Source organism: Pleurodeles waltl, chromosome 2_2, assembly GCF_031143425.1.
Source record: "Pleurodeles waltl isolate 20211129_DDA chromosome 2_2, aPleWal1.hap1.20221129, whole genome shotgun sequence".
NCBI lineage: Eukaryota > Metazoa > Chordata > Amphibia > Caudata > Salamandridae > Pleurodeles > Pleurodeles waltl.
The window spans coordinates 943419063-943444113 of record NC_090439.1 but is presented as its reverse complement, the minus strand read 5'-3'; the positions used below and the strand labels follow the sequence as shown (position 1 = coordinate 943444113).

The 25051-nt window shown below is 42.9% G+C and overlaps 1 protein-coding gene across 1 annotated transcript in view; it reads left to right on the top strand.

The window, feature by feature from the left end:
- The window catches only part of CSMD3 (CUB and Sushi multiple domains 3), a 2682374-nt gene that overhangs the window by 2458393 nt on the left and 198930 nt on the right, over nt 1-25051 (top strand). Inside the window, exon 58 of the mRNA XM_069220640.1 lies at nt 17609-17785. Coding sequence (XP_069076741.1) covers nt 17609-17785 — 177 coding nt within the window. The remainder of the gene's footprint in view (nt 1-17608; nt 17786-25051) is intronic.

Below are 25051 nucleotides of genomic sequence, written 5' to 3'. Positions count from 1 at the left end.
CAGCAGTCTTTCTCAGCCTGTCACAGGTCCAAAGGTGTACTGAAGAGTTTGTTATGAGGGTCCATTATTTATATCTGGTGCTCATGTTGAAGTAGAAACCTCTAGAGGTTTCCACCCTCAGGGGTTCTTGGAATTTCCTGCTTCCCTGCCTTGGCATCAGCTTGGCTGGGGCACAGAAAATTAGTGTTGAACCCTTTATGAGTGGGTGGGGGGATCACAAAGGCACTGCCTTTGTAATGTTCATGTGTGGTACGTGACACCTCTGCCTTCCTATCAAGTCAGAGATGGCCCATCATGCCTATACCCTTTTCCCCTTTGTCTTACAATCTGGAACCAATACACAAAAAACAAATCCCAGCTACACCTAGTTGTGTGACCCAGGGTACAGACTGCAGGCACCGTATGGTTAGGACAAGAAAATGACAACTTTATAAAAGTGTCTTTTTCAGAACTGTGACTTAAAATCCAACTTTTCCATTAAAGCGGGTTTTAAATTACAATTATATTGGCATCAGACTTGACATTGCTACCTGCTCCCAATTGAAAGTTGACCCTTATTAAATGAGGTAAGATAACAATATTATCCAGGGGGGAGGCCAGCCTTATAGTAGTGAAAAACACATTTTAGAGTACATGTCCATCTTTTCAAATACTCTGTACTCTGCTATTCAGGCTGTGTAGGGCCTACCCTAGGGATGACTTACATATATTAAAAAGGAAGGATTAGCCCTGGCATGATGTTTATTTTGGTAGTCTGAAATGGCAATCTTAAACTGTATACACAGGCTGCAATGGCAGTCCTGAGACATGTTTGAAAGGCTACTTAAGTGGGTGGCACAAGTGATGCTACTGGCCCACTAGTAGCACTTAATTTACAGGCCCTGGATACATGGAGTGAACTTGACTAGGGACTTATAAATAAATTAAATATGTCAATTGGGTGTAAGAAAATTCTAGAAGAGCACAAGCTTGTTGTTACTGGTTAGCATTGATAAAGTGTGCAGAGTCCTAAAAGCCAACAAAAATGGGTTCAGAAAACAGGAGGATGAAGGCAAAAGGTTTGAGGATGACCCTGGAGAGAGGGGCAAGTCCAACAAAAACTGATATCCAAACACATGTGCATTGGGCTGATTTTTCAGCTCAAGGCAATGTTCAGGGATGTGAGAATTAGCTGTAAAGAAAAGTCTTACGAGGGTCAGCAACAGAGACTGACGTATCAGTCGAACAGGTAACATGCATAATTACACAAATCACCACCTTGGAAGTAGAACAGTTCAAGAACCATTGCAAATGACTGATGATTTGTGGGTTGTATTATCATAGAGTTAATTCAAGTCAAATGTTTACTTGTAATGACTACTATGTTGGAACAGCACTACACTCCAAAAGTGTCTAAACCTCTGCACAACCCTTGTATCATGTAGTCAGGTCAGTGTAGAATGAAAAAGTTCTTAGCATTCATGAAGGAAAGTTTGATCCGATTGAGGATCTGGAGGTGATGGTTATGCATAATCCTTGCCTCTAGTTGTGACATAGAATCTATTTTTATCTTCAATAATGATCATTATAGTGAAATCTGCTTTCAGGTTTGTTTCACTCATCTCTCAAGATCACCTACCAAATTCCTACTTCACAATTCTCCAAATTGCAAAAACTATTACCTTGTCTCTTTTGTCTCACAAATACTTCCGAGCATGATGAATCACAACAAATCAAACTCAAAATGTATACAGAGTCTTTGGCCATATTTATTCCCTCCCCAGTCTGAGGCAATGCGTGACAGGTTCAGACCTCTATTTGAATATGTTGGAATTGATGCAATGATTCTAAAACATGTTAACTCTAAGCCTATTTATTGTTAGCCTCCCTAAATCCGTCGCCCAATTGAGACACCATTTATTCCTGTACTATACCAAAGTGAGTGTACCAGGCTTTATCATTGGAAAAGCATACAGTAATTTGCCATTGGTCTGCCAAAATGCAAGAGGTTCTTTCACTGCCCTCTAATTTTACAGTTATAGAACTGACTAAAAGGCAAGAAGGAGGGTGCTACTGTAGCACTTTTCCATCTTATCCAGGGCAATTTGGGTCTCTACTGTGCACAGCGAAGTAGGGTAGAGATGGCCTTGTTCAGCAGCATCTCTGCCTCTCTGAGAGGGCTGCTCTGAAGCACAGTGGCTATCATCTACTTGAAATAGAGAGCATGGAGGAAAGGCAGGAGAGCCTCAAGGAAGGAATTGTGAGAGCCTGATAGTCTGTGGCTGACTCTATTTTTGTTAGACATACTACTCTGTGCACTTTACTGCTGCTAATCAGTAGTAAAGTGCTTGCACTTTCCCTTTTAAACACCCGTAAACAAGTAGCACATGTAATATACTTTGTAGTCCCTTCTATATGGTACAAAACATACCCAGGGCCTTTAAATTAAATGCTACTAGTGGACTGCAGCACGTTGTGACCCCACTTAAGAAGATCTGTAAAACATGCCTAGTAAAGACATGCTTTTGCAGCCTGGGTGAGCAGTTTTAAACTGTCATTTTAATCTTGCCATATAAACCTTTTGGCAGGCCAACCCTTCCTTTTTAATAATTATAAGTCATCGCTAAAGTAGGCCCTAAATGCCCATAGGGTAGGTCGCATGGCATTTAAAAAGTGGGGCATATATATTTAAGGATTTAAATGTCCTGACAGAAGTAAAAAATAAGCATTCTTTTTTCAGTATAGCAGGGCTAGCTGCTTCATAGGGAAACACTGGGTTACACTATAACAATGCATAATGCTTACTTTAGGTTTGGGAGCAGCTAGTAAAATGATTCAAGGAATTATTTTAATACTAATTGAAAATCTAGCTTAATGGTAAAGTCCGATTGTATGTAACTATTCTGCAAATGATACTTTTAGAAAGTTGTAATTTTCCTGTCTAAAGCAAATGTGTGTTTCTGCATGTGGTACCTTAATGGTGCATGGCTCCCCTGTGATGAGATGTGGACAAATATCTTGGGTGTGGAGAAGTGTTTTCTTCCTTGAGATGGCCTGAGGGAGTTTTCCTCAATCCTTTCTTGAACTTCAAAGTATGACTACTCTGTCACTGACAAATGTAGCTCACACCTAAGCCTACCTCCCTTTGTCTTCCTAGTCAGCTTGGCTGAAAATCCAATGGGAGGCGGGAACTGCCCCTGAACTGATATGGAGTGATCACAAGGGAGGGTCTTCCCATTATCATTGCTACACTTCTGGGTGGGCACAGGGAACTCTGACGAGCGGATAATGGCACTGTGAGATAGTGTACAGTATAACACACAGGAAGTGCTGCAAAAGTGGGAAGGGTCACCACTGGGAGGTTTTATACCATAGGTTTGGGAGAAGTCAGGAGTTTTCCCCTCAATAGGTTGGCACTTGACATAAAAGTGCTATCCCTGTTCCCCCTCTCAGAGCACTCCTGGACCTATGAAGATCAGAAGAAGTAATACCCTGCTAATTGAATCCTGAAGGAAGACTGGAGCTGCTTACCTTTAATCCAGGACCTCAGGAGTGCTGACCTCTATTGGAGTGAGTCATAACTATTAAGTGATGCCTCCCTTGTTCTGTACCCTTGGCTGGTGTTAGAATATACTCCTCCTGTCCAGGCGGCTGGGACATAGAAGCATTTTGCCAAGTTTTCCTCTAAAGAACCAGTGGGAAACAGGGACTGCTATTGAGCAGAAGTTGTTGACATCGATTTGCAGGTCAGATTCAAAATAATGGTTTGCCCTGTTAAAGAAGATCAATCTACCAGATGTTTTTAGGTACATACATAGAGGGCTTCAGAGAGACCAACACCAAACACAAACCCATCGTTTTCAAGGCCTTCATGGTCACAGGTTTTGGACTCAGAGCCTTCCTGCCATTTGCAACAACTGCACCAGCAACCTTTTTTTTAGCAACCTGCCGTCATCGCGCCCTGCATCACATGCAGCTTGCCCCACTGATGAATCATCAATTACCATTTTTTTCCCAGAAAATTTTCTATGTACAAAAGTGCATGTTCCATGGGGATGAACCTGGTCAGAGCTTTGTGCTTTTGGTGCAATGTTTAATTTAAACTTTAAAAATATCATTTGTTCATTTGTACTCTTTAAATTTTGGTTGGTTTGGGATTTTCGTGTGTTGTGGTTTCACTTTATTACTGTTTAAGTACTGCAGAAATACTTTACACATTGCTTCTAATTTAAGCCTGCCTTTGTGCCAAGCTACCAGAGAGCTAAACATAGGTTTCTTTAGGGACTTTTATGGTTCACCCTGACAAGGATTGCGATTATTATTTGAAGTGTGTTGTCACCTTTTCAACAAATGATACATTTTCTTGCAATATCAAATAACATAGGGGTAAAATGGAGAAAGAGGTGAGTAATGGGAGAGGTTGCATGATACTTAATATTTCTAATTTATAACGAAGTACGAGAGTTAAGGGTTCTGGGCCTAATTTGTTATTTAATATATGGTGAGTTGAAGGGGAGGAAATGCTGATGGATGTGCACTGGTTGGTCAAGGACAGATTACCTTAAAACCCTGGGTGCCCCCGGTGGGCCTCCCACCCACACTCTTCCTTCAGGGATGGAAGGAGAAACGCTCAAAGAAACACACACCACCACCCACCCCTGCCCCCACGCCGCAGTGACGTCTCAAGATGTCAGTGCGCAATCGCGCGCTGACCTCATCAGAGATCACCTCCCATTGCGCTGGAAATCCAGAAGAGAAATGCAAAGCATTTCGCTTCCGCCGGGGAGGTGGGGGCATGCAGAGGCATGAAAGGAAAGGAAAGGCATTTCCTTTCCTTTCATGTCTCTGTAAACATTCCTGCAGCCTGATCATGAAGTGATCGTGCTGCAGAAATCCCCACTAGGCACCAGGGATATATATTTTTGTTGTTTATGTGTATTCATGAGGAGAGCTGCCCCTTTGGCAAGGGTCGCTCCCCAGGGGAGCAATTAATTAGGCCTTTTCTGCCCCCCCGCCCTATTTTAATTAGGCTGATCTGTCATCGGAGGGTGGCAGGGGGCAAAACCCACTAGACACCAGGGATCATTTTTTCTTTTTTTTTTTTATATGTGAGGAGCGACCCCCTAGGCAAGGCAAAAATGTTTTTAAGAGCAGGCTATGGTCTCACATACTCTTAAAAAATGAAAAGAAAGCTTTTCATTTTTCATTTTTAAACGCATCCCGTTTTCCTTTAATATTGGTTTATTGAAAAGTAATCACAGACATGGCAGTCTGCTTAGTCCAGCAGGCCACCATCCTTGTGATGGTAGCCATTCGCAATGGCTCACAAATTGCAACGTACCTCATGAATATTAATGAGGTAGGTCCATTTGCGAGCCCTTGCAAATCGCAGTATGAAACTCCTGAAGTTTCATACATTCCAATAGCGATTACTTGATTGCGATTCACAAAGAATCGCAATTTGGTAATCACCATTGGACTAAATGTTACATCTGGCTCCAAGACACATCGAAAAACTAAACATCTGGGTGAGTCCAGGGTGGTGTGCTTCACATGCACCCGCACCATTTTCTTACCCAAAATGCCCTGCAAACATCCGACTTTGCTTGACATCACACATTTTTGCCCAATGTTTGTAATGGAACCTTCCAGAATCTGCAAGAATCCTCAAAGTTCCTACCTCCCAGCATTGTCGTATCCATAACGATAAAACTTCTGCCCCACTTGTCAGCCTAAATTTGTTTTTCCAAACTGCCCTTTTGGACCCGCTTTGGTTTCCCCTCATTTTTTACATGTTTTTGGCTCTTCCCTGTCACAGGCACTTGGCCCACCTACACAAGTGAGGTATTATTTTTACCGGGAGACTGAGGGGAACATTGGGTGGTAGAACATTTGTGCCGGTGAGGTGATCCCACACAGAAATGTTGGAAAAATTAGATTTTTTAGCTAAATTTGAGGTTTGCTGTGGTTCTGGGTAAGAAAACACTGGGAGATCCATGCAAGTCACACCTCCCTAGACTCCCTTGAGTGTCTAGTTTTCAGAAATGTTAACGTTTGGTAGGTTTCTCTAGATGGCTGTTGAGCACAGGACCAAAAAGGCAGGTGCCCCCCACAAAACAGGTTCTTTTGTTTTTGATAATTTTGATGTGTCCATATAGTGTTTTGGGACATTTCCTGTCACGGGCACTAGGCCTACCCACACAAGTGAGGTACCATTTTTATCAGGAGACCTGGGGGAATGCTGGGTAGAAGGAAGTTTGTGGCTCCCCTCAGATTCCAGAACTTTGCAGCACCATAATGTGAGGAAGAAGTGTTTTTTTGCTGAAGTTTGAGGTTTGCTGAGGATTCTGGGTAACAGAGCCTGATAGCAGCACCACAAGTTGCCACATCCAGGGTTCCCCTTGGTGTCTAGTTTTCTGAAATGTCTAGGTTTTCTAGGTTGTCCTAGGTGCCGGCTGAGCTAGAGGCCAAAATCCACAGCAAGTTACTTTGCAAAAAACAGGTCAGTTTTCTTTGGGAAAATGTGATGTGTCCATGTTGTGTTTTGGGGCATTTCCTGTTGCGGGCACTTGGCCTACCCACACAAGTGAGGTACCATTTTTATCGGGAGACTTGGGGGAATGCTGGGTCGAAGGAAATTTGTGTCTCCTCTCAGATTCCAGAACTTTCTGTCACTGAAATGTGAGGAATAAGTGTTTTTGTGCCTAATTTTGAGATTTGCAAAGGATTCTGGGTAACAGAACCTGGTGAGAGCCCCACAAGTCACCCCATCTTGGATTCCCCTAGATGTCTAGTTTTCAAGAATGCACAGGTTTGGTAGGTTTTCCTATGTGCCGGCTGAGCTAGAGGCCAAAATCCACAGCTAGGCACTTTCAAATGACAGGTAACTTTTCTTCGAGAAAATGTGATTTGTCCATGTTGTGTTTTGGGGCATTTCCTGTAGCGGGCACTAGGCCTACCCACACAAGTGAGGTACCATTTTTATCGGGAGACTTGGGGGAATGCTAGGTGGACATTTGTGTCTCCTCTCAGATTCCAGAACTTTCTGTCACTGAAATTTGAGGAAAAGGTTTTTTTTTTGCCACATTTTGAGGTTTGCATGGAATCTGGGTAACAGAACCTGATGAGAGTCCCACAAGTGACCCCATCCTGGATTCCACTAGGTATCTAGGTTTAAAAAATGCACAGGTTTGGTAGGTTTCCCTAGGTGCCGGCTGAGCTAGAGGCCAAAATCCACAGCTAGCCACTTTGCAAAAAACAGGTCTGTTTTCTTAGTGAAAATGTGTCCATGATGTGTTTTGGGGCATTTCCTGTTGCGGGCACTGGGCCTACCCGCACAAGTGGGGGTACAATTTTTTATCAGGAGCCTTGGGTGAATGCTGGGTAGATGGACATTTGTGGCTCTTCTTAGATTCCAGAACTTTCTATCACCGAAATATGAGGAAAAATGTTTTTTTTTGCCAGTTTTTGAGGTTTGCAAAAGATTCTTGGTAACAGACACTTTGCAAAAAACACGTCAGATTTCAATGTAAAAATGCGATGTGTCCATTTTGCGTTTCCTGTCAGGGGCATTAGGCCTACCCACACAAGTGAGGTACCATTTTTATCGGGAGACTTGGAGAAATACAGAATAGCAGAACAAGTGTTATTGCCCCTTGTCTTTCTCTGCATTTTTTCCTTCTAAATGTAAGACAGTGTGTAAAAAAGACATCCATTTGGGAAATGTCCTGGTATTCACATGCTAGTATGGGGACCCCCGGAATGCAGAGATGTGCAAATAACCACTGCTTCTCAACACCTTATCATGTGCCCATTTTGGAAATACAAAGGTTTCCTTGATAACTATTTTTCACTCTTTATATTTCACCAAATGAATTGCTGTATACCCGGTATACAATGAAAAGCCATTGCAAGTTGCAGCTCATTTATTGGCTCTTGGTGCCTAGGGTTCTTGATGAACCTACAAGCCCTATATAGCCCCAAAACCAGAAGAGCTTTTGAAAATCTCACATCGGAGGAAAACGTTACAGAGTAAAACGTGGAGAAAATGGCTGTTTTTTTACCTCAATTTCAATATGTTTTTTTTCAGCTGCTATTTTCTGTAGGAAAACCTTGTAGAATTTACAGAAACGACCCCTTGCTGAATTCAGAATTTTGTCTACTTTTCAGAAATGTTTAGCTGTCCGGGATCCAGCATTGGTTTCACAATCATTTCTGTCTCTAACTTGAAGGAGGCTAAAAGCACAAAACAATAGGGGAATGTCCCAGTGAAATGCCAAAATTGTGTTGAAAAATGTGGTTTTCTGATTCAAGTCTGCCTCTAAAAGCTGGGAAGATGGTGATTTTAGCACCACAAACCCTTTTTTGATGCCATTTTCAGAGAAAAAACATAAGCTTTCGTCTGCAGCCCTTTTTTCCCATTTGTTTTTTAAAAAACAACATTTTCGCTGTATTTTTGGCTAATTTCTTGGTCTCCTCCAGGGGAACCCACAAACTCTGGGTACCTCTAGAATCCCTAGGATGTTGGAAAAAGAGGACGCAAATTTGGCGTGTGAAGCTTGTGTGGACAAAAAGTTATGAGGGGTTAAGCTCGAACTACCCCAAATAGCAAAAAAAAGGTCTAGCACCTGAGGGGGAAAAGGCCTGGCAGCGAAGGGCTTAAAATATGTGAAGGGAAATATAGAAAAACTCATTTTCTGTCAGCTCACCCTGAAAAGACTTCATTTTGGGGCTCCAGATTGAATGTGTGTTTGGCCCCGGACAGCTGCAACATGCTAAGGGGTCCTAAATTGCAAATTTCCTTCTGTCAAAATGGAAAATTGTGTGAATACATTTCCAAGCTACCTCTAATCTTAACCACCGTATCCCAGTTATGCATCTCAAAAGGAAGCTTTACCTTCATATTTGGAGGAAACTCTTCAAAATTAGTTTATAACAGTCATATATCACTCCATGTTTTGTTAGCAGTGAAGAATATTCTGTCATGGCATTAAAAAGGCCAAATGTAATACTTTTTAAATACATTAGTGTTGTACTTTTTTGCTTTTGCAGGGTCATCCCCAATCTTTTTGCCTCCTGCCTCCTATCTTTTCTGACCTGTTGCTTTTGGCTTTTGAACTCTGAGCACTTTACCACTGCTAACCAGTAATAAAGTGCATATGCTCTCTGTGTAAATTGCATGGTTGATTGGTTTATCCATGATTGGCATATTTGATTTACTAGTAAGTCCCTAGTAAGATGCACTAGAGGTGACAGGGCCTGTAAGTCAAATGCTACTAGTGGGCCTGCAGCACTGGTTGTGCCACCCAAATACGTAGCTCTGTAATCATGTCTCAGACCTGCCACTGCAGTGTCTGTGTGTGCAGTTTTAACTGTAAATTCGACGTGACAAGTGTACCCACTTGCCAGGCCTAAAGCTTCCCTTTTCCTACATGTCAGACACCCCTAAGGTAGGCCCTAGGTAGCCCCAAGGGAAGGGTGCAGTGCATGGTTAAGGTAGGACATATAGTAATGTGTTTTATATGTCCTGACAGTGAAAAATTCGTTTTTCACTGTTGCAAGGCCTGTCCCTCTCATAGGCTAACATGGGGGCTACCTTTAAATCTGATTAAAGTGTAGATTCCCTTTGGGAGTGGATGGACATGTGGAGTTTGGGGTCTTTGAGCTCACAATTTAAAAATACATCTTTTAGTAAAGTTGATTTTAAGATTGTGTGTTTGAAAATGCCACTTTTAGAAAGTGAGCATTTTCTTGCTTATACCATTTCTGTGACTCTGCCTGTTTGTGGATTCCCTGTCTGGGTCACTTAGACAGTTGGGCTGGTTGCACCTCACACTAGACAGTGACACAAAGGGAGCTGGGGTGTAGTCTGCATTTCCTGATGAGCCATCTGTGCTAGGAGGGAGGGGAGGAGTGGTCACTTACACCTGAAACAGCTGTGTCTGTCCTCACACAATGCCGTCTCCGACCTCCTGGTGAGCATCTGGGGCCTGGCCTGGGAAAGGCAGGATTTCACATTCAAAAGAGACTTTACTTTGAAGTAGGCCTACTTCAAAGGAGAAATTGGGTATAAGAAGGGCACCCAAAACCACAGACTTTAGATCACTTCTGGACATCAAGAGGAACCTCTGCCTGGAGAAGAGCTGAAGAGCTGAGGAGAAGTGCTGCCCTGCCTGTGACTGTGCTTTGTGGAGCTATCCTGCAGTTGCTGCTTCTGCCAGAGTAAGAGGGCAAAGACTGGACTTTGTCTGCCTTCCATCTTGTGAAGAAATCTCCAAGTGCTTGATTTAGAGCTTGCCTCCTGTTGTTTGAAGTCTCAGGGACAGCAAAGACTTCTCTCTGCCAGCACCTGTAGTCTCTGGAGAGACTCCTGCTCTGACAAGTGGTGCCCTATCCACTCCCTGGGCCCTTGAAAGGAAAGCTGGTGTAAATCCAAGGAAATCTACTTCGGACGACTTCGGACCGACGCCGCTGCTGAATCCGGTGATGCCGCCTGCAACCGACTCTGTGATCTTCGGTGGAACGCGATGACCTTCGCAGGTCCGATGCCGCTGCAGCCCCGCTGAAGTCCGTGACTCCGTGGAAGTCGCCGCATCACATCATGACCGACGCCGCTCGAAGTGCGCCGATTCAACGTTTCGAATAGACGCTGCGATCCCCGACTTCACGCATCGGCTCGTTTTCATTTCTTCACCAAGGTACTGTACCTGGGGGTCTACGCAACTCCGTGTCCGGCGCCGCTGGTGTCGGATTGTTGGGAACTACTCCGTCACAACGCCGTGTTAACACCTCATCGAAGCATTTTGTGTTTCTAAGCGCTAATTTTGAGTTTAATCTTTAAAAATTCATAACTTGTATGTCAGATTTTTGTCGTTTTGGTCTTGTTTTGTTTAGATAAATATTTCCTATTTTTCTAAACTGGTTTTGTGTCATTTTGTAGTGTTTTCATTGAGTTACTGTGCGTGTTGATGCAAATACTTTACCCCTAGCACTCTGAAGTTAAGCCTACTACGCTGCCAAGCTACCAAGGGGGGAAAGCAAGGGTTAGCTGAGGGTGATTCTCTTTTACCCTGACTAGAGTGAGAGTCCTTGCTTGAACAGGGGGTAACATGACTGTCAACCAAAGACCCCATTTCTAACAATTAGCAAATATCTGCAGACGTACGCTGAGCTTCCCAGTCCGAATTGTAAACTGTGTACGCGTTGTGATAAAAATTAACAGGCCCTTAGTGCTTTGTTGCAGGTGAGCAGCTCTAAAAGTCGAAAGTTTGAGGTTTGGTAACCCTATTGTTTCCTTGCTTCAGTTAGAAAGTCGAGAAACCCGTGGCCTATAAGTAACTTTGGCCATTCGACCCTCCTTGTCTCCCCATAGACGATACCAATAGACACTTGTCGTACCTTTCTTTGCTATATGGATCCCAGCTCTTCACATCATTTCTGTTATGACACCAATGAGGCCCATGTCACTTGAACCCTTGGCTAGTGATCAAGAAGCTTCCCTTGGGTGAAGAGGAATTTTTGAAGCACTGGTAAAGAAGTTACACAATGTTTGGAAAAATGTAGGACTTAAAACTGTTCTTTCTCTGACAATCAGTTTCATGGTGGCACTTCTACCTGACAAAGAAACAAACTAAATGTTCCATAAGATTTGAGGCTTCGGTCGAACCATAAAAACAAGCTATTTGATCTTGCAATATCGTGCCTGGCCTCAGCATCTAAAATGATGGATGGGTTGCAGCATTTATAACCCTTTCACAATCTTAATGTAAACAGCAATCACAGCACGAGCACTGTCGGGGCCAGCCGTTGTAATTAGGTTAATGTGATTACCATTATTTCATTTACAACAGCCAGCAACTGACAGTGCCATGTGGGACAATAGTGCCTCGCTCCTTGCATTCCTCACTGCCCAGAATGAGGAATTCTACTTATGCTGGGCATTTATCCAGTATTCTTCCCGTTTTCTGATCAGAGAGTGGCAGATGCATCTGCCTTCCGTGGGATACGTGCATTTCGCAAATCCCTATTGCCAAGATCCAGTCCCCTGACCAGCAGATCACCCAGCGGAGCTTTATCGCTCAGAGCCATCTTGCAGCATCTTACTCTTCTCCGATTTATTATTCGGGTGAAGCGTGAAGTTCAAGATGTGATTGTGTATATTTTTTTCTAAGCCCGAGCTCTGTACTTTGCTCAATTTATGATTATATTACTGATACACTCGAGGCAAGGCTATTACCCTTAAATGAATCTGTCAAATTTATTTGTAAACTAGACATGATGTATTAGTCTGAAAACAGCACTGAACCGGTCATTTATGAACGATCATATGTTATTTCAATCAGTTTTGTCTCACAAATAGAAAAAAATACCCAGCTGTCCCCTTCCCTCAGGAAATCAGATTCTATGGTCCGTGACTTTAATAGTTTGCTCTCTTTCATCGATGTTATCAATATTTTCAATTCTCATGTAAATTATATTAATTTGCTTTAACCCCTTCGCTGCCAGGCCTTTTCCCCCTCAGGTGCCAGGCCTTTTTTTTGGCTATTTGTAGCAGTTCGCGCTTAGGCTCTCAATGTTTTGTCCACATAAACTACCAACGCCAAAGTTGCTTCCTTTTTTTCCAACATCCTAGGGATTCTAGAGGTACCCAGAGTTTGTGAGTTCCCATGAAGGAGACCAAGAAATTAGCCAAAATACAGCGAAAATGTATTTTGTTGTTTTTTTTAAATGGGGAAAAAGGGCCGCAGAAGAAGGCTTGTGGTTTTTTCCCTGTAAATGGCATCAACCAAGCTTTCAAACAGGCAGACTTGAATCAGAAAAACAAATTTTTCAACACAATTTTGACATTTTACTGGGACATGCCCCATTTTCACTATTTTTTGTGCTTTCAGCCTCCTTCCAGTTAGTGAGAGAAATGGGTATGAAACCAATGCTGGATCCCGGAGAGCTAAACATTTATAAAAATAAGACAACATTCTAAATTCAACAAGGGGTCATTTGTGTAGATCCTACAAGGTTTTCCTTCAGAAAATAACAGTTGAAATTAAAAAATATTGAAATTGAGCTGAAAAAAAACAGCCATTTTTCTCCACGTTTTCCTGCGATGTCAGATTTGTGAAACCAATATACCTTTACGTCTGCTGGACTCTTCTGGTTGCGGGAATATATAGGCTTGTAGGTTTATGAAGAAGCCTAGGTACCAATGAGCTGCACCTTGCAATGGGTTTTCATTCTATACCAGGTACAACAATTCATTTGGTGAAATATAAAGAGTGAAAAATAGGTATCAAGAAAACCTTTGTATTTCCAAAGTGGGCACGATAAGGTGTAGAGAAGCAGTGGTTATTTGCACATCTCTGAATTCTGGGGTCCCCATACTAGTATGTGAATTGCAAGGCATTTCTCAAATAGACGTCTTTTTTACACACTGTCTTACATTTAGAAGGAAAAAATGTAGCGAAAGAAAAGGGGCAATAACACTTATTCTGCTATTCTGTGTTCCCTCAAGTCTCCCAGTAAAAATGGTATCTCATTTGGGTGGGTAGGCCTAACGCCCCCTACAGGAAACGCAACATGGACACATCACATTTTTACATTGTAAACTGACATGTTTTCTGGAAAGTGCCTTGCTGTGGATTTTGATCTCTAGCTCAGCTGGCACTTAAGGAAACCTACCAAACCTGTGCATTTTTGAAAACTAGACAACTAGGGGAATCTAAGATTGGGTGACTTGTGGGGCTCTCACCGGGGTCTGTTACCCAGAATCTTTTGCAAACCTCAAAATTTGGCCCAAAAAACACTTTTTCCTCACATTTCAGTGACAGAAAGTTCAGGAATCTGAGAGGAGTCACAAATTTCCTTCCACCCAGGGTTCCCCCAAGTCTCCTGATAAAAATGGTACCTCACCTGTGTGGGTAGGCCTAGTGCCCACAACACGGAATGCCCCAAACACAACGTGGACACATCACATTTTCTCAAAGAAAACTGACGTGTTTTTTGGAAAGTGCGTAGCTGTGGATTTTGGCCTCTAGCTCAGCCGGCACCTAAGGAAACCTACCAAACCTGTCCATTTTTGAAAACTAGACACCTAGGGGAATCCGAGATGGCGTGACGTGTGGGGCTTTCACCAGGTTCTGTTACCCAGAATCCTTTGCAAAACTCACAAATTGGCCAAGAAAAACACTTTCCCCGTACATTTCAGTGACAGAAAGTTCTGGAAACTGGGAGGAGCCACAAATTTCTTTCCAACCAGTGTTTCCCTAAGTCTCTCAATACAAATGGTATCTCACTTGTGTGGGTAGGTCTTATGCCTGCGAAAGGGAATGCCCCAAAACACTATCTAGACACATCAAAATTATCAAATACAAAACTACCTGTTTTTGCAGCGGGGCACCTGCGTTTTTGGTCCTGGGCTCAGCAGCCATAGAGAGGAATCCTACCAAACCCAGACATTTCTGAAAACTAGACACCTGAGGGAGTCCAGGGAGGTGTGACTTGCGTGGATCCTCCAGTGTTTTCTTACCAAGTATCCTCAACAAACCTCAAATGTAGCTAAAAAATCTAATTTTTCCCACATTTCTGTGTGGGATCAATGCACCGGGACAAATTTCCTACCACCTGACATTCCACTCAGTCTCCCGATAAAAATGAAACCTCACTTGTGTAGGTGGGCCAAATGCCTGTGAGAGGGAAGAGCCAAAAACATGTCAAAATTGAGGGGCAACCAAAGCGGGACCAAAAGGGCAGTTTGAAAAAAAAACATTTCTCGGCTGACAAGTGGGGCAGAATTTTACTATTTTTTTCAAATTACCTGGCATCTAGTAGACTTTCTGCCCCCTTCCCCCGGGGGTGTGGATCCGGGGTAGTTGCCCCATCTTCCCACTGCTTGGCAGAATAACTTTGCCCCAATTTATTTGGGGGTAGGGGTATCGCCATAACCCCACCCTCTTATTTTGGAAAAAAAAATCTTCCCTGATCTCTGGTGGGCTTTCTGCCCCCAGATGGGGCTTCCAAAAATAGGTCGATCTGCCCCCAAGGGGGGCATATATAGCCAACAGTAATGTACCCCCCATGGGGAGCGACCGTTGCCCAAGGAGCTGCCCCCCCAACAAAACACACACATACACACACCAATCCCTGGTGTCTAAGTGGTTTCTGCCCCCCTTGGGGGAAGATTGGCCTAATAAAAATAAGACGATCTGCCCCCAAGGGGGGCAGAAATGGCCTAAAATTAATTTTGCCCCCAGGGGATTGACCCTTGCCTAAGGGGTCGCTCCCCACATATAAAAAAAGAAAAGAAACCAAAAAAAAATCCCTGGTGTCTAGCGGTTTCTGACCCCCCGGGGCAGATTGGCCTAATTATAATAGGCAGATCTGCCCCCAGAGGGGGCAGAAATGGCCTTAAAAATAAAGTGCCCCCCCCCGGGAGTGGCCCTTCCCCAAGGGGCTGCTCCCCTTATTCAATAATAAAACAAAATGACAAACTCCCTGGTGTCTAGTGGCATTTCTGCTGCCTGATCGCATCGATTCGCATCGCGATCGGGCAGCACAAATGCTGAGAGAGACATGGAAGGAGAGGAAAGGCATTTCCTCACCTTTCATGCCTCTCTCGCCCCTTCCAGCTGAGCTTCCAGCACAGAAGGGTAGGCCTCTGATGAGCTCAACACACGATCGCAAGCTGACGTCATCAGAGGAGGGAAGGGGTGAAAGGGGAAGCAATTCCCCTTCCATCCCTTCCCAGGGGAGGGGGGTGTGAGGCCCCCCGGGGGAGCCCTAGCACTTCCCCCGAGGGCCCCTATCTAGACGTAATGGTTACGTCTTGGGCACCTGAGCGGTGCTGCCCTGGACATAACCGTTACGTCCAGGGCACCCGAGGGGTTAAAATAAATCTGCTCACACCACCAAATATTAGTAAATCTTTGTTGATTCATCAGCATACACCATTCCCTCAACTTAAATATTTTATTTTTGTTCAAAACCTTTTGAAATCGTAGCACATTAAGGAGTTTTTCATATTCTTTAAACAAAATAAAAGGCGTGTCCAGGTTCCATGCAGTTAATGTAGCTTTGGAGAATGCAGTGATAAAATACATCTTGGGTGGAAGTATTGCCACTTCTCAGTCTGCCTGCTCATTTCAAACAATTTTTACTTTTTTAAAAGATGCATGACATAGTAAATCTTATAAGCTGACTGTAAACAAAAAGTCGAGTTGGGTACAGGTAAAGTGCTTGCTTAAATAACCCCAGCATGGATCAGGATTAACACAAAGAGCAACACCAGTGCTGCCATGTCTTCTGCCACATTTCGCATCTGTGCAGAGCATTGCATGTGGATCACCGTTCACCTTTCAATGAGCTTAGGCATGTAGCCATGTAGCATTGATTATACAGATTTTCCAGTTATCCCCCAAGCCTGAGACTTTCTTAAGGATGAGCATAGTAGGGTACTATGTTTTACCTAACCATTCCAGGGTCGGATTGAGATAGAAAATAGACCCAGGCACCAAAATAAAAGTGTCTCGCATTAGTGAATCAGGGGGGCAACAGGAGTGGTCACCCATTTTCTGTGCCCCAGAGTGCTCTAGTATTACAGGAGTCATCACAGATGCCTGTTTGACCCCTTCTGTAATACTGATATCTCTGGTGCGAATATAGCTCCATTTCTATCTTAGCGGGCGTTCCCTCATTCACATGAGTGTGTGCCCTCATGCCAATGATGGAAGCAGTGTCTTTGAGCTTGTGCCATGTTATGGACGCAAGTGCAGAGACAGAGAGGGCGTCAAGAAGGGTACTGATTGTGTGCCACTGTTAGGTGGTGGGCAGTCAGTCCAGCTCCTTAGGATAGCACCCTGGAGGGAGGTGAAAGTAGTTGACCTGGTTTTATGGTCTAGTGGGCAGGTGTGTACTGTTGGTTCCCCTTATAGTACCACAAACATTGTCTGCAGCAAGCACAAATGCACACAGTCTCCCACAATTGTGTTGGCAACTCTCTGGGTCAGTCTTTTGAGTTAGTTCCACTCCAACAATGAGGCACCAATTTCACACTCTTCTTAGATATATTTACTCAAAGATGCTGCTTATGTAGGGTGTAAATGTGCAAATGGAAGGAAGAGAATTGTGACAATAGAAATGTATTGAACTATTTTCGGGGCCCATATTTCTCTACTTGAAATTGTGTCATTTCAATCAGAGTCATTGAACGAAGACTTTGAACTTTAATGTGGAAAAAATATGCCAGCCAGTGTATGATGACAACAGGTTTTATCATGAAACAAATGCTGAGAAAATATTTTGTGTACATTAAATGTATGTAAGAAGATAAAGTCCATGTGTCATCACTGAAGTCAGTGAAAGAAAAATGCATGTGAACATCATTTATATACAGAGTGGGAACAATTTACAAAGACTGGAACACGAGTAAGAGTGGTACTGCTGGATTGCTTCTGGACTAGCAGGAGTAATTCTGGCTTTTTCTTGGAATTCAGGAGTACTGCTAGAGTAAAACACAGCCACACCCTTATGTACGCATTTTTGTTTAACATTATCACAATGGAGTGCTATTGCTGCCTTAAATCTGTGTATTTGAGTGTTCCTAACACATTAATAATGCCTCTTTCATTTCACCTTACAGCAGTTCAATGTGGTAATCCGGGCACACCAGCTAATGGCAAGGTATTTCGCCTTCAAGGCACAGCATTTTCCAGCTCAGTCATTTACTCATGCATGGAAGGATATGTTCTTTCTGGATCATCTGTACGGCAGTGCACTGCTAATGGAACTTGGTCTGGGGCCTTACCGAACTGTACAAGTAAGCGTCAAAGCAACTCAATATTTCAAATATGCTATGTTGAATAGTCATGTCATCAGTTTATCAAGCCCATTTAACCTATCTAAGACATTCTCATTTCAGTAATGAAAACTGCCACACCTCAGCCCGCTCCTAATGTTGTGTTAAGTGTATTTGTAAAGCACACTATCACCTGCGAGGTTATCCTGGTGCCATGCAGATGTGGGAGATTCACCTCAGGGATGGAGAGGAATTATTAAAAGAACCATATTTTCAGGTTTTTGTGGAATTCAAGGAGTGGAGGAGGAAACTAGCATGTGACCTGAGGTCATTCCATGATTTAGGCCAATGTATGAAGAAGCCCGCCCGCCGTATCTGCTTCTGTGAATGCATGGGATGTGTGCAAGTAGGAGTCTGAATGAGCGGATGTGAATGGATTTGCGGTTCACAGCCTATTGGTCAGTGTTGGACACAAACCTTTATATGCATGCTGTAAAGCCTTTTATGTTTAAATCCAGAATGTCATTGGTTGTGTTTCTTCTGTTGAAAAATTTCCCATTTACTTCATGAAAGAAAGGGTCTCAGTAGTGAAGACTACTAAGTCTACTAATTCTTTCTCAATTGTATTATGTGAATGTGACTTACTTTGGTCTTCCAGAACAAGCAGCTGAGAAACTCAGAGGTATTGAAAATTTGCCTATCCATCTGATTATTTGTCTTCTCAAATGTGACTTAATTTCTGAGACCCATAGAGCTTTATTCTGGATTCCCATCAATGAAAGAGTTTACATTAGTTTTGCCCCATACAACCAGCCACCCATATAACTGTCCCTAGGTTCCTTAATTATGCCTTGTATGCCTGTATGCATGCATGCCAAGGTTGGCACCCCTCTCCTTTGTGAAGATACCTTGTATTAGAAGTATTCACTGCAGTTGCAAGTCCTAAAGAGTAATGTGCACCTGCACACAGCATCTTTCTCAAGGCACTCAAAATTCACCTTTTCCATTAATCTGCTCTTTCTGTTCCTGTCTCTTTTTTCTTTTTTTTTGTACAGTTCGGTTTGATGTCTTTTGCAGTCTTTAGATATGCCTTGATGTCTGGGGTTCTTTGTTGTCTCTTTTTAGTGCTTTAATGCAGTTTGGTGACCATGTACTATAAATAAGATACATTATCTATTTTTTTTTTTTTAATTATTTGTAAAGTACACTATCACTCATATAAAGTGTTTTCTGGGACTAAGACATACAGGCTAAGAACATATTGCTGAGATATGCCATGTTTTATGAAGCCAAATAGCAGTTTTTTAGAAGTGTTTGGATTTAAAGAGATAATATTCTGAGCAAATGTGTTGAGAAAGTGTATTAAAGAGGTTTGGAGCAAGGAGTCTTCCTCCACAGTTGAGAAGACTGAATTTGGAACAGTAAACATAGGTTTGACAGATAACATCAGTTCCTAAGGAGAATATTTAATCAAATTTAGCAGAAAAAGTAATAAATGCCTACTTTTGTATTCTTCATTGCAACTTCCTAAGTGTGATGGGTTTGCCCAGACAAGGATCTCGTGATCACTCTACCACTGGAAGCAAGCAACCCTCCTTACAAGAGGCCCAAATGGACCACAATAAGTTTTGTGTAGCTTCTGGTTCAGACAGGTTCTGGCTTGGCAGTTCAGTCTGTATGCTACCTATTGGACCAGGACCAAGGCTGTTTGACATTTGGATAAGTCCAATCTGAGGTTGCATGTTGGGCAAAAAAGAAAAGTTGTGGATTGGGATGCAGACTGAATATTTACTAGTGGCTGGGATTAAGTCAAACTTATTTAACATCACTTTTTTGAATTCCTCAATGTAAATGTAGGTGTAGCAGGTGATCTCTACTTCTGAGGGGGCTATTATCTGAATTTATTGACAAAAAGAAGACCATAGAATATTGTATGCATTACAAAAGCTGCTTTAAACTTGAGCATTTATTGGCAGGCCCCCAACAGAGTTGGTTATGGTAGGGCCATATATGATCAAAATTCAAAGTTGAAAACAAGTGTAATTGTGTTATTTTGCAGTTTTTACAGACAATCCAAGCTTTCTGGGAGGAGCCTGCAGTAGGCTCAATTTTCATGCCTAGGCTTCACTGCACAAATGCTCTTGCTACTATCACGTTTTGAGAGCTTAAGAGAATATGAATATCCTCCCTAATTGTTTAAGATAAAAAGACAGGAGTTGGTGATTGCTGCCATCTGGGCATCTAAGGAAAGCTTAGTGCTAAGCCTGATGCCAGGATTATGGACTGAATCAACAGTTGCAGGGCATTGGCACATTGTGGAAAGTTATACATTATGCCCCCAAATATTTATCTCTAAGTTGCTGTGGTTGGGTTTCAAGAAATTGGTTTTCATTCAGCTTTGGATGGTTTCAAGTGTGAAGGTAATATCTTAGGTATTTATGAAAGGATTGGTGAAGAAACCACAAATAAGTTATTTGTTCTCTGCATATAAGTAAGATTTCAATTTATATTTCTGTAGCAGAAATGCAAAATTATATAGATAAGGATTAAGTAACAAAGGATCAATTATAGCTCCTTGAGAACCTTACCATGAAAGTGGCTTTGGCAGGGGGTGAAGGGTACTGAGTTAGATAGATTAAAACCTGCTTGATTAAAACAATGTGGTCCATGCTAAAAGTGTCACCTATTCCAATGGAGCTGAGGCCTTACAGTAGGACTGTCTGTTCAAATGTGTCAAAGGAGGTGGTGAGGTCAATTACGATTAGGACCTCACATCACCACTGCCCACCATCATTCACATCACCATCCACCATTATTCTGAGGTTGTCAGTTGGAGATGTTACAACTAAATTGGTGCTACCATCAGGTACTATTCCCTATTGATGGTCATCCAGACCATGACTATCTTCAATACATTTTAGAACTGTTGGTGGCCCTTTTTGAAAGTTTAACATTTTGCCTCTAACCTCCTGTTTTTGGCTGTGTGCTGCATTTCGTTTTTGCTGGCTTTAGGACTCTGGGCACTTTACCACTGCTGATAAGTGCTAAAGTGCAAGTGTTCCCTGTCTAAATTGATATGGTGGTTTGTTTATCCATGATTGGCATATTTTATTTACTAGTCCCTGGTAAAGTGCACTATGTGTGCCCAGTGCCTGTAAATCAAATGCTACTAGTGGGCCTTCAGCACTATCGTGCTACTCACATGAGTAGCCCTGTAAAAATGTTTCAGACCTGCCTCTGCAGTGTCTGTGTGTCCAGTTTTAAACTACCATTCCGACCTGGCCAGTGTGCCTAAACCTCCTCTTTTACAGCATGTAAGTCCCCCCTACAGTAGGCCCAAGGCAGCCCCGTGGGCAGGGGGCAGTGTATTTAAATGGTAGGACATGTACTTGTGTGCTTTACATGTCCTGGTAGTGAAACTGCTAAACTAGATTTTCACTATTACAAGGCCTAAATCTCCCATAGGGCAACATGGGGATTGCCTTGATATATCTTTTATGTGTAATTTCCCATTGGGAGCAGATAGAGTAGTGGAGTTTGGGGTCTCTGAACTGACAATTTAAAAAAGCTGATTTTTGAACTGTGAGTTTGAAAATGCCACATTTAGAAAGTGGGCATTTTCTTGCTTACCCATTATGTGCTTCTGTCTGCCTGCTGAACACAGGTATCGGTCAGGATGACAGTTGGTCTGTTTATGCATTTGCTCTAGAAAGTCACACAAAGGGAGCTGAGGTGTGCCCTGCAAATCCTGATGGCCCATCACCAGGCTGATCGGTCTTCCTGAGCTAGAGTGGTGGGAAGAGGTGACCATTGCACCTGAATAGGGCTGTGTCTGTCCTCACACAAAGCAGTCCCCAACGCACTGTCTGGGGCCAGGGTAAGGAAGTAGTACTACTAAGGCTTCTCTTTGAAGTTTGCCTGCTTCAAAGACAAAATGGGTGTAAGTACTGGATGTCTGACTTTACATAGTTAGAACAATTTTGGACTGAAGACATTCTGCCAGGAAGAGCTGGATGCTTTACGAGGGACTTCCACACTACCTGTTGCTTTGTTATGCTGGCCTGCTGCTTCTATCCTGGTAGTGAAAGGACAAGACTTGGCTTTCTACATCCTGCTTTTAAAGGTTCTCCGAGGCCTTGGACTGAGCTTGCCTCCTGTTAAGAAGTCTCAGGGACATCAAAGGCTTAACCTTTGAGCACCTGGGCTCTCTTGCTGAGAGTCCTGACCTTCGAAGTGGTGCCAAATACAGTTTCTGGCCCTTGGGAGTGAGTATTGGTGCAACAAGGAAGTAACTAGTGCATTGACTTCCAGAACTACTTCAAAACAGGTGCAGCTGCCTGTACCGGTGCCATTGTTCTTGCTTAATCTAATAACTGTGCTCTACAATGCAAGCCCAACACTGCTGCAGGCCTCCAAAGTCCTGCCATAATGTGAGTCCCGAGTGCTGTGTCACTGACATCCGTGGCACCCGTCTCTGTCTTGGTGTGATTGTGATACCGCAAAATTGACGCCTTGTGTCTTGACCTGCTGGATTCATCGACCCCTGCATTGTAATAAGGAAGCTATGCCTCGCCTCCAACGCTGCATCACCTCCTATACAACCATAAGGAACCAACGCCTCACTGGCTCCAGTGACCCCTCACCCCCCTAACTCCGTGCAACGTCTTTGTTTCCTCATTGATTTCCAAAGTGCTGTAACTGGGGTCTACACGAATCCATGGCCAGCCGTGCTCCCTCACAGGTGGTGCTGGACTGTTGGAAGTGACTCATTGAAGCTGTTTTGATAGCCCCAGTTGGAGGCATTGTGGTTCTGAGCACTATACTATATTACATTTAGGGGCATATTTATACTCTGTTTGCACCAAATTAGTGTCATTTTTTTTTACTCTAATTCGGTGCAAAACTAACTCCATATTTATACTTTGGTGCTAGACCCCTCTAGCACCAAATTTATGGAGTTAAAGTCATTTTTTGAAAGTGGAGTCCTACTTTGCCCTAATGAGATGCAAGGTAGGCGTTCCCATGCAAAAATTGACTCTATGGCCTTAACACCATATTTAGGGGCATATTTATACTCTGCGGCGTATTTATACTCTGTTTGCACCGAATAAGTGTCATTTTTTTTTACTCTAATTCGGTGCAAAACTAACTCCATATTTATACTTTGGTGCTAGACCCATCTAGCACCAAGGCCCTGATTTAAACTTTTTTTGCACCGCATTAACGTCATTTTATGACACAAAAGTGGCGCAAACTTACAAAATATTGGCCCTTATTTATACTTTTTGCTGCAAAACTGCGCTAACTCAGTTTTGCACCAAAAAGTTGAGCACCGGCTTGCACCATTTCTGTGCACCAGCTGGGCACCATATTTATGGAATGGTGCAAGCCGGTGCAAAGGGTAGGCTAGAGTTTAAAAAAATGACTTTAGTCGGTGGGGCTGGCAGTATAGAAGAAGAGGGTTTAGCACCAAAAAATGGCTTTAGGCAGGTTAGAGTAAAAAGAAATGACTCTAACCAGATTAGCGTCATTTTATGGTGCTAAACCTACCATGCCACATGACTCCTGCCTTAGGAAAGGCAGGAGTCATGCCCACCACCCCAGTGGCCAGCACAGAGGACAGGGGTCCCCTGTGCATGGCCATTGCACCCGGTGCCATATATGGGGGCCCATTTCAGGGCCCCCTATGGCACTTTCAAAAATAAAATGCACTTACCTGTACTTACCTGGGATGGGGTCCCCCATCCTCGCAGTCCCTCTAGTGTGGGTGGGGGTGCCCCTAGGGCCTAGGGAGGGCACCTCTGGGCTTATTCCATGGTGTTCCACCATGGAAATAGGGCCACAGGTCCCCTAAGACCTGCCCTGACCCAGGTCTTAAAAAATGGGGCAAAGCAAGCTTTGCCCCATTTTTTGACCCTTCCTCCCTCCCTTGCACCATTTTTACATGGGAGTATAAATATGGTGTTAAGGCCATAGAGTCATTTTTTTGCACGGGAACGCCTACCTTGCATCTCATTAAGGCAAGGTAGGATTCCACTTCCAAAAAATGACTTTAACTCCATAAATTTGGTGCTAGACGGGTCTAGCACCAAAGTATAAATATGGAGTTAGTTTTGCACTGAATTAGAATACAAAAAAAATGACGCTAATTCATTGCAAAAAAAGTATAAATACGCCCCTTAGCGTCAAAAAATGATGCTAATCTGGTCAGAATCATTTATTTTGACTCAAAACTGCCTAACGTAATTTTTTTTTTAAGCTAGCCTACCCTTTGCACCGGCTTGCACCATTCCATAAATATGGTGCCCAGCTGGTGCTAAAAAATGGTGCAAGCCGGTGCAAAACTTTTTGGGGCAAAACTGCCTTAGTGCAGTTTTGCACCAAAAAGTATAAATAAGGCCCTTAATCTTTGAGAATGTGTAGCTTTACTTGTGTATGGTGTATTTTTGTTGTTTTGGTCTTGTTTTACTCAGGTAACTATTGGGTATTTCTATAAGCTGGTGTGGAGTACGTTTTTGGTGTTTTAACTGTTTTACTGTGTGTGTGTGTGTGTGTGTGTGTGTGCATGTGTGTGTGTGTACAAATACTTTACACATTGCCTCTGAGATAAGCCTAACTGCTTGAACTAAGCTACCAAGAGGGTGAGCAGGGGTTATCTTACCTGTGTAACTCCCTTACCCTGACTAGAGTGAGGGTCCTTATATGGACAGAGTCAATCCACTGAAACTAGAGACCCCATTTCTAACAGTTGGTGACTATCTTCTCAATAAGTTTGGAAATGTAAAGTAACTGGGAAACGGGCCTTAAAATGTTGAGGTCCTGGGTTCCAAAGAGGGTGTTCCTTTTTTTTCTTTTTAAAAGATGATGAACAACTGCATGTTTGAATTGATCATTAATGGTGTCAGTTAACAACGTAGAATGTATGAGGCTTGTTAAATAAGGCATACCTGTTCTTTTGTATGATTTCAGAGCGAACATGCTATTAGATCGACTGGTGTACTGATATTTTACAGTTTGCTATTAGTTTAGAGCAATCTGCAGTCATGATGGGTTCAAGAGAAGCTAAAGATTGATCCTTGTGGCCTATGTTTGCTGGAAATTCTTTGAGGGCTAACAGATGTGTTCTTATGTTTAGTGTAGCTACAAGGTTTGACTGTGGGTTGATAATAAATGTAGGTGTGAGCTGTGGGACTATCCTGTTCCACTTGTTTATTTCTGATTCTGAGATTGAAACCAGTGAAAGAGAAACCAGTTTTGTGTTGTATGTGTTCCACTTTAGGGAGGCCC